This window comes from Scyliorhinus torazame, chromosome 11 (genome assembly GCF_047496885.1).
Source record: "Scyliorhinus torazame isolate Kashiwa2021f chromosome 11, sScyTor2.1, whole genome shotgun sequence".
NCBI classification, from domain to species: domain Eukaryota; kingdom Metazoa; phylum Chordata; class Chondrichthyes; order Carcharhiniformes; family Scyliorhinidae; genus Scyliorhinus; species Scyliorhinus torazame.
The window spans coordinates 4,694,037-4,706,628 of NC_092717.1; the positions used below are offsets into that span (position 1 = coordinate 4,694,037).

Here is a 12,592-nt window from a genome sequence, read left to right on the forward strand (position 1 = left end):
CTCACCACCTCCACTGGCAATGCGTTCCAGGCACACTCCACCCTCTCCGTGAAAAACTTTCCCCGCATACCTCCCCTAAACTTTCCCCCTCTCACCTTGAACCTGTGCCCCCTTGTAATTGAGTCTGCCACCTCGGGGGGGCGGGGGGGAGCTCCTGACTATTCACCCTGTCGATACCTCTTGTAATTTTGTAGACCTCAGGACACCCCTCAGTCTCCGGATTTTCCAACGAAAACAATCCAAGTTTATTCAACCTCTTAGGTCAAGAGAAAACAAATTCTCCTGTTCTCCATCTTAAATGTTTTTAAACTGTATCCCCTCGGTCTAGTCTTTCCCATAAAGAGAAACATCATCTCTGCATCCACCATCCGGGCAGAAGTTACCTTTCTCATGGACAGAGGAAAGTCCTCCTTGTTTATTTTGATTAAGTTTTCCAAGCTGCCAGTTCTGGCCTGATCGTCAGAGGATCAGACGAGATGGTTATTTACGTTGCCTGGAATGTCCCTTTGTGCTCGAGACCATGGCATCAGTTGTTATATTGGGAACCCCCTAGGTGATCGTTGTACTTCAATCTGAAATTTAACCGGTCCAATATTCTCCAGTGAAAACAAAATAAAGTGAGACTTTATAGCATATGAGACTTATAGTACTAGCCAGAGTGTAGTTGGAATGTGGAACTCGTTACCACAAGAAGTGGTTGAGGCAAAAAAAAATGTAAGTGTACTGAGGAGGGGGAGGGGGAGTTAAAAAATGGGAGAAAGGAATAGAAGGATATTTTAGGGTGAGACAAATAGACAGGAGAAGGCTCGTGTGGAGCATGGACCGATTGCCTGTTATTGTGCTGTACATGCTCTCCGTTCTGGGTATAAATCTCACCATATCCCGGCCTCTAACCTCTGGCAAGCGTTGCTGAGATTTTTAATGGCACCTCCCTCTTCCATCGGGCTATTTTTTTTCTTTCGCTTTGTGTGAGGAATGCATTCATCTCTCTTTGCCAGATTGTTGTGGCTTGCTTTGATGATTCAACACTATTCTTGTGTAATGGCATTAAAATCAAATTAACATTTCAAGCAGTTCATCTTACTGTTAATTACAGGCTCTGCCTCTTTTAAGCAATCCTACGTGGACCTGCTGCAGAAGTGCTGCATCTGTATTCCATCTGATAACTATTGTGTGTTACCGAAGCACACCACTGAAGCAGGGGATTCACAATATATGTGCAGAGACTAAAGTAAAACCATTTGCAAGTCATTTGGGAATGGTGATGTCGTTGTTTAAAATGTTTGGAGTGCAAGCGATGACCTCAACCAGTATAACTGCAGCAGGAAATGCCAAATAGCATCTCTGTGCACTAGAGTTCTTTTAACAGTTCCAAAACAAATGTGGTGGGCATTGGTTTGCATTATATATAACTAAATGATCCATCTCTTCCCTGGAATTTGTTGTACAGATTTTGGGGATATAAAGTGCACAGATTTAAGGTGCTTTAATGGCAGAGTGTAATATGTTTTTTTTGGGTGTGGATGTAATAACTGCACAAATATATGAATGTAGGTATACATATATAGGTGGCACGGTAGCACAGTGGTTACCACTGTTGCTTTACAGCACCAGGGACCTGGGTTTGATTCCCGGATCACTGCCTGTGCGGAATCTGCATATTCTCCCTGTATCTGCGTGGGTTTCCTCGGGCACTCCGATTTCCTCACACGGGGTTACGGGGATAATGGGCTTAAGGAGGATGCTCTTTCCAAGGGCCGGTACAGATTTGATGGGCCAAATGGCCTCCTGCACTATCGGGATTCTATGAAAAGTCCCGAAAGACGCGCTGTCAGGTGAATTGGACATTCTGAATTCTCCCCCTGTGTACCCGAACAGGCGCCGGAATGTGGCGACTAGGGGATTTTCACAGTAACTTCATTGCAGTGTTAATGTAAGCCTATTTGTGACAATAAAGATTATTATTAATGAAATATTCACTATTTTTAACTAATGACTGTATGATTATACTGGAGGTGAAGCCAAAACAAATTCTGGATAATAAAGCTCTATGCTGTGCTATTCTATTCTACACTGGGGGGCAAGTTAGTTTGTGACGTGGCATTGAAACTGGATGGCCACTATGTTGGTTTGCTACTTGTATAACTCGATTAGAAATTTAATTATCAGCCTGACTTGAATTTTCCTTGAATTTAAAATGAATCCTGTGCTTGTGTAATTTGTGAATCTGGTATAATGTTTTGGGGAGTACAAATTATATTTTTAATCACCCAGTTTTAATATGGGTTTACAGCAGCTTTGCAAATGGATCTACACATGCCTGACTGAAAAAATTAATTCTCGGGCAAGTGTTTGTGTTTGTTTATTTTGCTGGAATAAAAGGCAGGTAAAGAATGTGCATCTTTGAATTTAAACTAAGCTGCCTTCATCCAAAGGAGTTGAATGTGGTGAACACACAGCAGTGTTTCCAGGCAGCAGCTCCAGAGGAAATGCTTTCCAGTGTTTGAAGTGTGTTACTGTCAGGAAATTGAGGGGCCTGGTTTTGATGCAGTACCGACTGCGCCAGTGCAAAAATGAGGTTGGAAGATTGTATCTTGTCCCCGTAGCTTGCTGTTAAGATCAGGAAATGGCTTGTAGATTGTATTTTCTGTTAATGGTGGCAAGACTCTGAAAGGGCAGTTGTGACCATGGCCATGACTATTGATCGAGGGGGGCATGATTTAAGGAAGCAGTGACTGATAATTTTGTGGATCCTGTGTCTACCATGAAAATGTAATTGTGTTGGGAAAGATGAAACAATAAACTGAAGTTGACTTGCAAATGAAAAATCTTTTGATCTGCTCACAGCCACGTGATGTCTAATGGTGTTCTACAAATCAAATTTAAGGTCAGCTGATTCTGGTTGAAGTCATCTCGAGGGAGATTTGTGTCGGTTTGATGAAAGTCTCTCCTCTTGCTGGGTACAGACACAGAACAAAACCTCATCTTGGCACCATGTTGGTGGATAACTGCACAACATTTTATGCCAATGTCTGAAGGAAGTTTATACTCCTTTTCTGACACAAGAATAAAGATTGCTAGAATTGACCTCCATGCCCTTGCAACCAGGAGGGTTGATTGGTGTCCATTGAGTTTCTCGGATGTGTAATGTTAACATTGGATAAATCCAGAATCGGCTTTCCATAATCGAGTTATTTACCACTACTCACCGTGCAGGTTCACCGAAAAAGAATTGACAAGGGCACTCGACTGTATCTGTTGACCCACACTCCAACAAGAGTTGGTATCTTTCGGAAGGGAACAATGGCAATTCTCGCATGCTGCTAAAATTATTTTATGGGATGGGAGTGTAGCTGGCAAGGCTTGCATTTGTCGTTGAACTGAGTGGCTTGCTGGTAGTTAAAAGTCGCCCTCATTGCTATGGGTCTAGAGTCACATGTGGGCCAGGCAGGTAATGACGGCAGATTTCTGCCCTAAAGGGCATTAATGAAACCAGATAGGTTTTAACAACAATCAATGTTAATGTCATGGTCATCATTACTAAGACTAGATTTTAATTCCAGATTTTAATGAAGTAGAATTTAAATCCACCAGCTGTTGTGATTGAATTTGAAGGCGTGTATCCAGAGTATTGGTCTGGTCCTATGGACTGCCAGTGATGTTACCACAACGCACCATCTCTATTTGGGAAATTTGATGTGATTCGGAGTTCTGTGGGATGATTTCCTGCACAGCCCAGATTTTTACCTCCGAAAGAATAAACTCGGTTTGTTCTCACTGGAACGAAGGAGGTTGAGGGGCAACCTGATAGAGGTCTACAAAATTATGAGGGGCATAGACAGAGTGGATAGTCGGAGGCTTTTCCCCGGGGTAGAGGGGTCAATTACTAGGGGGCATAGGTTTAAGGTGCGAGGGGCAAGGTTTAGAGGAGATGTACGAGGCAAGTTTTTTACACAGAGAGTAGTGGGTGCCTGGAACTCGCTGCCGGAGGAGGTGGTGGAAGCAGGGACGATAGTGACATTTAAGGGGCATCTTGACAAATATATGAATAGGATGGGAATAGAGGGATACGGACCCAGGAAGTGTAGAAGATTGTAGTTTAGTCGGGCAGCATGGTCGGCACGGGCTTGGAGGGCCGAAGGGCCTGTTCCTGTGCTGTACATTTCTTTGTTCTTTGTTCAAAGGTGCCTTGCCACCTTGATTTCCCGGAGAAATCTGAATCTTATTGAACTGCTGACCTTGATCTGGAATTGAAGCACGTGAAGTCGTGCTTCGCCATTCTGATGCTGATCATGTGTGACTGCCACATTTTGTGCTTTGGGCCAACTCTTGCAGACCGCCACGGTGAGGAATGTTAGCGATGGAGGACATGCACCATGTCGGGCAATCCACATCCACAATGAGCGCTGCCAGACTCCTAAAGCTCCACCTCTTCCTTCTCAGTGTGTCTCCACAGGAGTACGATCATTTCCATTTCTCACAAATTGTGTGGCCTCAGAGTAATGTAGGACAAAGATTAGCAACAGTTTTGTGCTGTGGTCTGTACCCAGCAGGAACAGGAGCAAGCTCATTTCATGTAGAACAGTTAACACTTTGCAGAAAAGAGACTTTCATTACTGCAGTGTGGTCTGGATTGTAACCCAAATGCCAGAGACGAAAGTTAATCAAATGATGAATTACTCTATCCGTTTCCCAAATTTTATTTCCCCTATCATTAATTGGATCCTTTTGAAGTGTAAAGGATAATTCATTGTGACGAGCCTAATTTTCTGTGTGCTGCACGGGGCATTTCATACTCAAACTGGATTTAATAAACAAAACCCCCTGTCTTGAGCTGGTCACTACTTGTTGTGAAGAGTGAGAGCTTGCCATACGCTTCTCACTGAATCAATCATTTATTGTAGTGGGTGATACTTCTCCACATGGCACAGTTGGGAAAAGGAACAGTAGAATATTTGGCATGGAGAGATTTACTGACCTGTAGAAACTGAATATTTCACATGTATAAAAAAACAATTGTTAGGTGATAGTGCAATTGAGCGATTAGGACAGTTAATTACTTTGTGCATATAATTCATAATGGAATTTAGTATGAATAAATGTGGAGAAGAGGAAGGGCAGGAGATGAAGTTGTCCAACTTTTAAATCCCTCTATCTGAATGTTTGGCAGGAAGCAAGCCGCTAAAAATTGATTATAATTTCAATAATGCTGGCATCTTTTCAAACGCTGTACATTACCATCGCAATTTTCTGTTTTGAAGAGATCACTAGCCCATTCCCGTTAAAGTTATTGACATTCTCCAGTCAGTTTTGCCCTTTTCTGGGATTTTATTTTAAACGGACTTGCAACAATGATTTTCACTTTTTTATATAGTTTGTAACACTTTTTGTAACCAGAAGAGGAGCACGTCTTCAAGGTCAATCCCTATTGACAACAATCTGTAATGGGGGTTTAACTGTAATGTGATCAAATTCTTGTTGAGGTAATGACAAGACAAAGCCGTGATTTGCTGTTGTGACTACCTAGTAATCTTGTCTTGTGTAGATGACTTTTATTTTGTCCCAAAAGCACAAGTGTTGTTGGCAAAACATATAAAATGGGGACAATTTTAAACCCCAAAAGCTGTCCGGTTTGGCTCGGGTGCGGGTTGAAACATTTAAATCCTGACTCCAGACTGCCTTTCAGCAGAGGTGGGAGCTGGGGTTTGGGGACAACCAACTGCTCCAGGAAAACGGGGTGGCTATTTAAACATTCTCCTTTTAAAAATAAATTTAGAGTACCCAATTCTTTCTTTTATTCCAATAAAGGGGCAATTTAGCGTGGCCAATCCACCAACCCTGCACATCTTTGGGTTAAGGTGTGAGACCCACGCAGACAGTGGGAGAATGTGCAAACTCCACACTGACAGTGATCCGGGGCTAGGATCGAACCCGAGTCCTCGGCGGCGTGAGGCAGCAGTGCTAACCACTGCATCACCGTGCCACACTAAAACCTGGTGGTAGCTGCAGGAAGTCGAGGATTGCTGGTTACAGGGAGTATGTGGCTTTCCTGTTGCTTGCTGGACCCAGTTTCCTGATTCACCAATCTCCCCACAATCGGATATCCAATCCACCTTATCCGTACCATATCCCTGGAACTTCCAATCTCTCCTTCTGGGTTTCTTGACCCCCAAAGCAACGATTGCCCAGCTCACTCCCTGCTTTGAGTTACTATCCTGCCCAACGTCTCAAGAATTCTGTTGTGCTGTTTTTGTAAATTTAACATTTCTGCTCTTCTGCACAAACGGTTCACTTTACTGCTTTGGGCTGCTATTGTCATCTTCAAGTGAGGATGAGCCAGATTTGGTGGGGTTCCTGCACAAAAAAGTGATGGCTGACATTCCCATTAACCTGTTTCACTTTAATTACTGTGTGGAACTGTATCCTGGTAGGAATTTCTGCCTTGAGGAAGGGAGAAGGTTGCGCAGGGGTCCGGAGAAATACAAAGGTCTATTTCAAGGAGGTGATGAAATTGGTCGTTCTGCTTTTATGGGTCATCTCATGATGGGAAGCTTTTTTAAATGTTGTGTTTTCATTGTAGGAGTTATTGTATTTCTTTCAGTTGCTGACCTTGTGATTTTTAGCTTCCTCCTGTTTCTGTGAAAAATGTTTCCTGGACCCTGTTTAGTTACTTGCATTGATATTGCCAGTCATTGCTCATGTCTCTAGCAAGCTAAGTACACAACATGGGGTACGATGGTTACTTTTACATAGTTTCATCAGGTAAATACATCAGTATTTTGTTTTGTTATTTTGTTCATCAAATTTAATTTGAAGTTGCGTACACTCAGAATCTGTCCTGATTTGTTGAAAATATACTCTAAGCTTTTGGCTATTTTGTTTTTCTATTTGTTCTTTAATGATTTTTAATATGATACAATGCTGAACTGCAGACTGCAAGTTTAAGACAACATTGTGGCCTTGAAGCGTTTTGTTTTAGATTTTGATGCAACTTAAATTTGAGCAGTCATATCAGTGTTTGCTTAATATTGAAGCAGCTGCCTTTCTGATGATGGCACAGTGGTTAGCACTACTGCCTCATAGCGGCAGGGACCCAGATTCAATTCCAGCCTCGGGTGACTGTGTGGAGTCTGCACGTTCTCCCCGTGTCTGCGCGGGTTTCCTCCGGGTGCTCCGGTTTCCTCCCACAATCAAAAGATGTGCAGGTTAGGTGGATTGGCCATGCTAGAATTGCTTGTTGTCTAAAGATATGTACTTGGGTGGGTCGACAGGGGTAGGGGCGCGGGCCTAGGTAGGGTGCTCTTTCGGAGGGTCGTGAAACCCAATGGGCCGAATGGCCATCTCCTGCACTGTATGAACCTGCTAAGTAAAGTCGCCGTGTCCCAGGTGACCACAGGCTGCTTTCAGGTTAATCAGGTTACCACTCCTCAGGCGAGGAGCAAGGTTGAGAAGGAAGGGCCTTCCATGAATAATCTCAGTCGGTACGGGAACTGAACCCACACTGCTGGTCTCGCTCACGAACCAGCTAATCTAGCTAACTGAGCTAAACTGAGCAAAATTCTTGTAGGGATTCTATGGACTTGCTACCACTGAGGTAAATACCAATGAAAATCCCCTCCAACAGCAAGCAAATCTTTGTGCAATACAGTGCATTTAGGCCTGGGGTCCATTCAAGTTACCACTGAATGTTCTTTAAAAATGTTTTCTTTTGTATTTCTGCTCGCTGAAAAAAGGTGTATGAAGAAAATACATGACTTTAGTACTGTGTTTACAAACAATTGCTGTACTACTGTTGCATGTGACACCTTTTATTCTGCACTATACAGTGCATCTGACTCAACGACCAATATAAATCTCACTTCTCCAATATTTTATTTTTTGCAGTTGAAAATAGTGAGCACTGTGACTTCACAATCTTACGAAATATGCTGATCAGGTAAGGTGGACACATTTGACTGCTATATAGATGCTTTAGCCTCATGTAACTGATGTTCTTAAGATAGTTATTATTTGTTCACACAAAAACAGGTAGAATAAAGTTCTTAAGTAATCGTGTATGAAAACTGATCCTCTTAAACTGATCTTTTCAAATGCAGTTTAATGTTAGAAATGCCGTAGGTTCTGACAGATTTGCACTGCAATACTTCCAAAAGCATGGTCCCTCCTTATACCAAGTGTCCCAACATTAGTCTGCGTGGACATCTGTTTTTCCCTTGCACTGCTACAGTGATTGGCATTGTGCATTGTCTTTAGGTGCCATGAGTTCCCTTACACATGTGCAAAGCAGCTCACTCACTAGCACTGTTGCAACTTTGGCTTCAACATCTGTCATTGTAATAAACAATACTGCTTTACAAAGCATTTTTTAACAAATGATTTTGAACCTTCTGCGAAGCAGGCATATTTAAATTAGGAGCAAATTAATTCTCTACGAATATAAAATGATTTTCTACTTGTTCTTCACTGGTGTTTGTAGGTATTTGAAAGTGAAACAATGCTTTATAAATTATACAGCTGTAGGTTTTTGTTGGAACATTACAATGCAAAAACTGGAAAAGATGATTTGGCCATCCCAAGAGTTCAAAAACTGATTATGCAGTTCACAGCCTGTATCCCTCAACTGATTTTCTAGCCAAGTGCCTATTGGATTTGATTGGATTTGTTTATTGCCACGAGGTAACAGTGAAAAGTATTTTTCTGCGAGCAGCTCAAACAGATCATTTAGTACATGAAAAGAAAATACGTAATAGGGCAACACACGGTACACAATGTAAATACATAGACACCGACATCGGGTGAAGCACACAGGAGTGCAGTACTACTCAGTGGCGAAGATGTGTGAAGGGATCAGATCAGTTCATAAGAGGGCCGTTCAGGAGTCTGGTAACAGCGGGGAAGAAGTTGTTTTTAATCTGTTCGTGCGTGCTCTCCGACTTTTGTATCTCCTGCCCGATGGAAGGTTGGAAAGGTGAGTAAGCTGGGTGGGAGGGGTCTTTGGTTGTGCTGCCCGCTTTCCCCAGGCAGCGGGAGCTGTGGATAAAGTCAATGGATGGGAGGCGGGTTAGGTGATGGACCGGGCGGTGTTCACGACTCTCTGAAGTTTCTTGCGGTCTTGGGCTGAGCAGTTGCCATACCAGGCTGTGATGCAGCTCGATAGGATGCTTTCTACGGTGCATCTGTAAAAGTTGGTATGAGTCAATGTGAACTTGCCGAATTTCCTTAGTTTCCTGAGAAAGTATAGGTGTTGTTGTGCTTTCTTGGTCGTAGCGTCGACGTGGGTGGAGAAGGACAGATTTTTGGTGACGTGCACACCTAAGAGTTTGAAGCTGTCAGCCATCTCCATCTCAGTCCCGTTGATGCTGACGGGTGTGTACGATACTTTGCTTCTTGAAGTCAGTGACCAACTCTTTCGTTTTGCTGGCATTGAGGGAAAGATTGTTGTCGTTACACCACTCCACTCTGTTCTCTATCTCTCTCCTGTATTCTGACTCGTTGTTCGAGATCCGACACACTGTGGTTGTGTCATCAGCAAACTTGTAGATGGAGTTGGCGCCACATTTTGCCACGCAGTCGTGTGTGTGTGTAAGGGGCTATGTACGCAGCGTTGCGGGGCCCCGATATTGAGGACTATCGTGGAGGAGGTGGGTGTTGTTTATTCTTACTGATTGTGGTCTATGGGTCAGAAAGTCGAGAAACCAGTTGCAGAGTGAGGAGCCAAGTCCTAGGTTTTGGAGCTTTGATATGAGCTTGGCTAGGATTATGGTGTTGAAGGTGGACCTGTAGTCCGTAAATAGGAGCCTGGCGTAGGAGTTCTTGTGGTTGAGGTGCTCCAGGGATGAGTGTTGGGTCAGGGAGATGGCGTCTGCTGTGGACTGGTTGCGACGGAATGCGAATTGCAGTGGATCAAGACATTCTGGGAGTATGGAGTTGATGTGTCTCATGACCAACCTCTCGAAGCACTTCATCACAATCAATGTCAGGGCCACCGGACGATAATCTTTGAGGCACATTGCTTGGTTCTTCTTTGGCACTGGTATGATGGTGGTCTTCTTGAAGCAGGTGGGGACCTCGGAACGGAGTAGGGACAGGTTGTAGACATCCACAAACACATCTGCCAGCTGGTACGTGCAGGATCTGAGTGCATGACCAGGGACCCCGCCCAGCCCCATCGCCTTCCGAGGGTTCACTTTCAAGAAGGCTGATCTGACTTCGGAAGCTGTGGCAATGTGTATGGGTGTGTCTGGAGCTGCTGGGATAGCCAACAGCGGTTTGATGGTTTCCTGCTCGAACCGAGCATAGAATGCATTGAGTTCATCTGGGAGGGTGCTCTGCTACCGGAGATTCTGCTCGGCTTCACTTTGTAGCCCGTTACGTTGTTTAGGCCTTGCCACAACCGACGGGAGTCTGTAACGCTCGTCTATATCCAGCTCACTCGTAAAATTACTTGGCAGTCCATTCAAACATTCCTCGCTCTTTGTGAACATTTGATCTCTCCATTCTGCTCCTGAGATCCATCCCATGCTGCCTCATTATCATTCTTGGCACTATGGTTTCTTAGGGTTGAGCTTGTCAAGCTTCAGGATCTTGTATATTTGTAAGATTTATTTATTATCTCCTTTTCTTTGTAAGCAAACTCTATTTCCTTAGTCTCTGGTCGCTTGGGTGTCTGAAGGCAGGTATTGAATGTCCTCTGCACCAGGATACCTTTTTTGTAATCTGACAGCCAAAAATGCACATGATATCCCCGTAACCAATAAGCTCCAAGTTACCCTCTTATCACATCCTGAAATTTATGCTGTGTTCCATGCGATTGATTAATGAATACCCTCGGCATCTTATCTACACTGCCACACAATGCAAATATGTTCAATCATTACACAATATTTACAAATCCTTTATCTTGTAGACTGACGCTTAAATGGTTCTAATGTTTATTGTTCCCCAGTCCCATCATGGTGTGCCACAGACCCATTAAAGATTACAGCACTAAAAACAGAAAATGCTGGAAATACTCTGCTGGTCAGGCCGCATTTGTGTAGAATGAAACAGAATTGACATTTCAGATCTGTGATCTTTCATCAGAACTGGAAAAAGTTAGAGCGTTAACAGGTTTTATGCAAGTACCGAGGGAGAGAAAGTGGGGAGAGGAGGATAGAGGAAAAGGGAGGGTCTGTGATGCGATGGAAGACTGGAGAGATTATATGACAATGGGGTGATGGTGTAAGGCAAAAGGAGATGGTAATGGGGCAAGGAAAGAAACAAAAATGGTTCGCTGAGGTGGAAATTAAAAATCAGCGTCATTGCCAACCTGCTGTCTTGAGAAAATGAGGGAAATAGTTTTGACCTAAAATTGTTGAATTCAAATGCTGAGGTCGGAAGGCTGTAAAGTGCTGAATTGAAAGATGAGATGCAGCCGTCTATGCTAATGTTGAGCTTTGCTGGTACATTGCAGAAGGTCAGAGTTAAGATGGCAGGCAGTTGGAAGCACGGGGTCAGGCGTGTAAATTAAATGAGAGTTTTCCACAGCAAGTGACCAACCAATCTGCATTTGGTCTTCCCAATGTAGAGGAGACTGCATTGCACATACAGTTTGCAAAATTGAAGCAGGTACAAGTAAATCACGGTTTCATCTGGAAGGAGTGTTTGGGCCCTGGCGAAGAGGAAAGGGTTCATTCTTCCTGCCTGACGCCGCATCATAAACTTGCTCTTTTGTTCTTTCCTCCCACTTACCATCCCCCGTGTCATGAATTTGTCCAGCAACAACAGTAAAACAAATTTAACAAAACATAATAGGATGTGACCTGCCCAACAACAGGTAGGAATCTGCCTAGAGACAGCAGTAGCCAGTATTCAAAAGGCTGGTGAGATGCATTTCTCTCGTTAACAAGGCTGTATGGCATTTGGATTGGATTTGTTTATTGTCATGTGTACCGAGGTACAGTGAAAAGTATTGTTTTGTTTCCAGTTCAGACAGATCACTCCATACATGAAAAAACTACAGAAGGCAAAAATAAATACATGATGTAAATTCATAAACACAGACATCGGGTGAAACATGCAGTGTGTAGAGAAGCATACTCAGCAGAGAAGATGTGTGAAGGGATCAGTTCAGTCCATAAGAGGGTCATTTAGGAGTCTGGTAACAGCGGGGAAGAAGCTGTTTTTGAATCTGTTCGTGCGTGTTCTCACACTTTTGTATCTCCTGCCCAACGGAAGAAGTTGGAAGAGGGAATAACCCGGGTGGGAGGGATCTTTGATTATGCTGCCCGCTTTCCCCAGGCAGCGGGAGGTGTAGATGGAGTCCATGGATGGGAGGCGGGTTCGCATGATGGACTGTGTTCACGACTCTGTAGTTTCTTACGATCTTGGGCTGAGCAGTTGCCATACCAGGCTGTGATGCAGCCCGATAGGATGCTTTCTATGGTGCATTTGTAAAAGTTGGATTTTAGATCAGAATGATCTAGATGATGAAAGAAACAGTTTACCTCGATTGAGAAGATCAATGAGGTGTACTTGGGTCATGTCTGGAGTCCAGTAATTTGATTTGCAGACAGCCAAATACACAAGTGCAACAAAGGTATAATTGGCTGGA

General features: G+C 43.6%; 1 protein-coding gene across 2 annotated transcripts in view; it reads left to right on the plus strand.

Moving 5' to 3' along the window:
• The window catches only part of LOC140385067 (septin-7), a 155,433-nt gene that overhangs the window by 127,023 nt on the left and 15,818 nt on the right, over window positions 1–12,592 (plus strand). For both annotated transcript variants that reach the window (XM_072466868.1, XM_072466869.1), the window contains exon 8: window positions 7,885–7,936. In XM_072466868.1, the coding sequence (XP_072322969.1) occupies window positions 7,885–7,936 (52 nt within the window). The remainder of the gene's footprint in view (window positions 1–7,884; window positions 7,937–12,592) is intronic.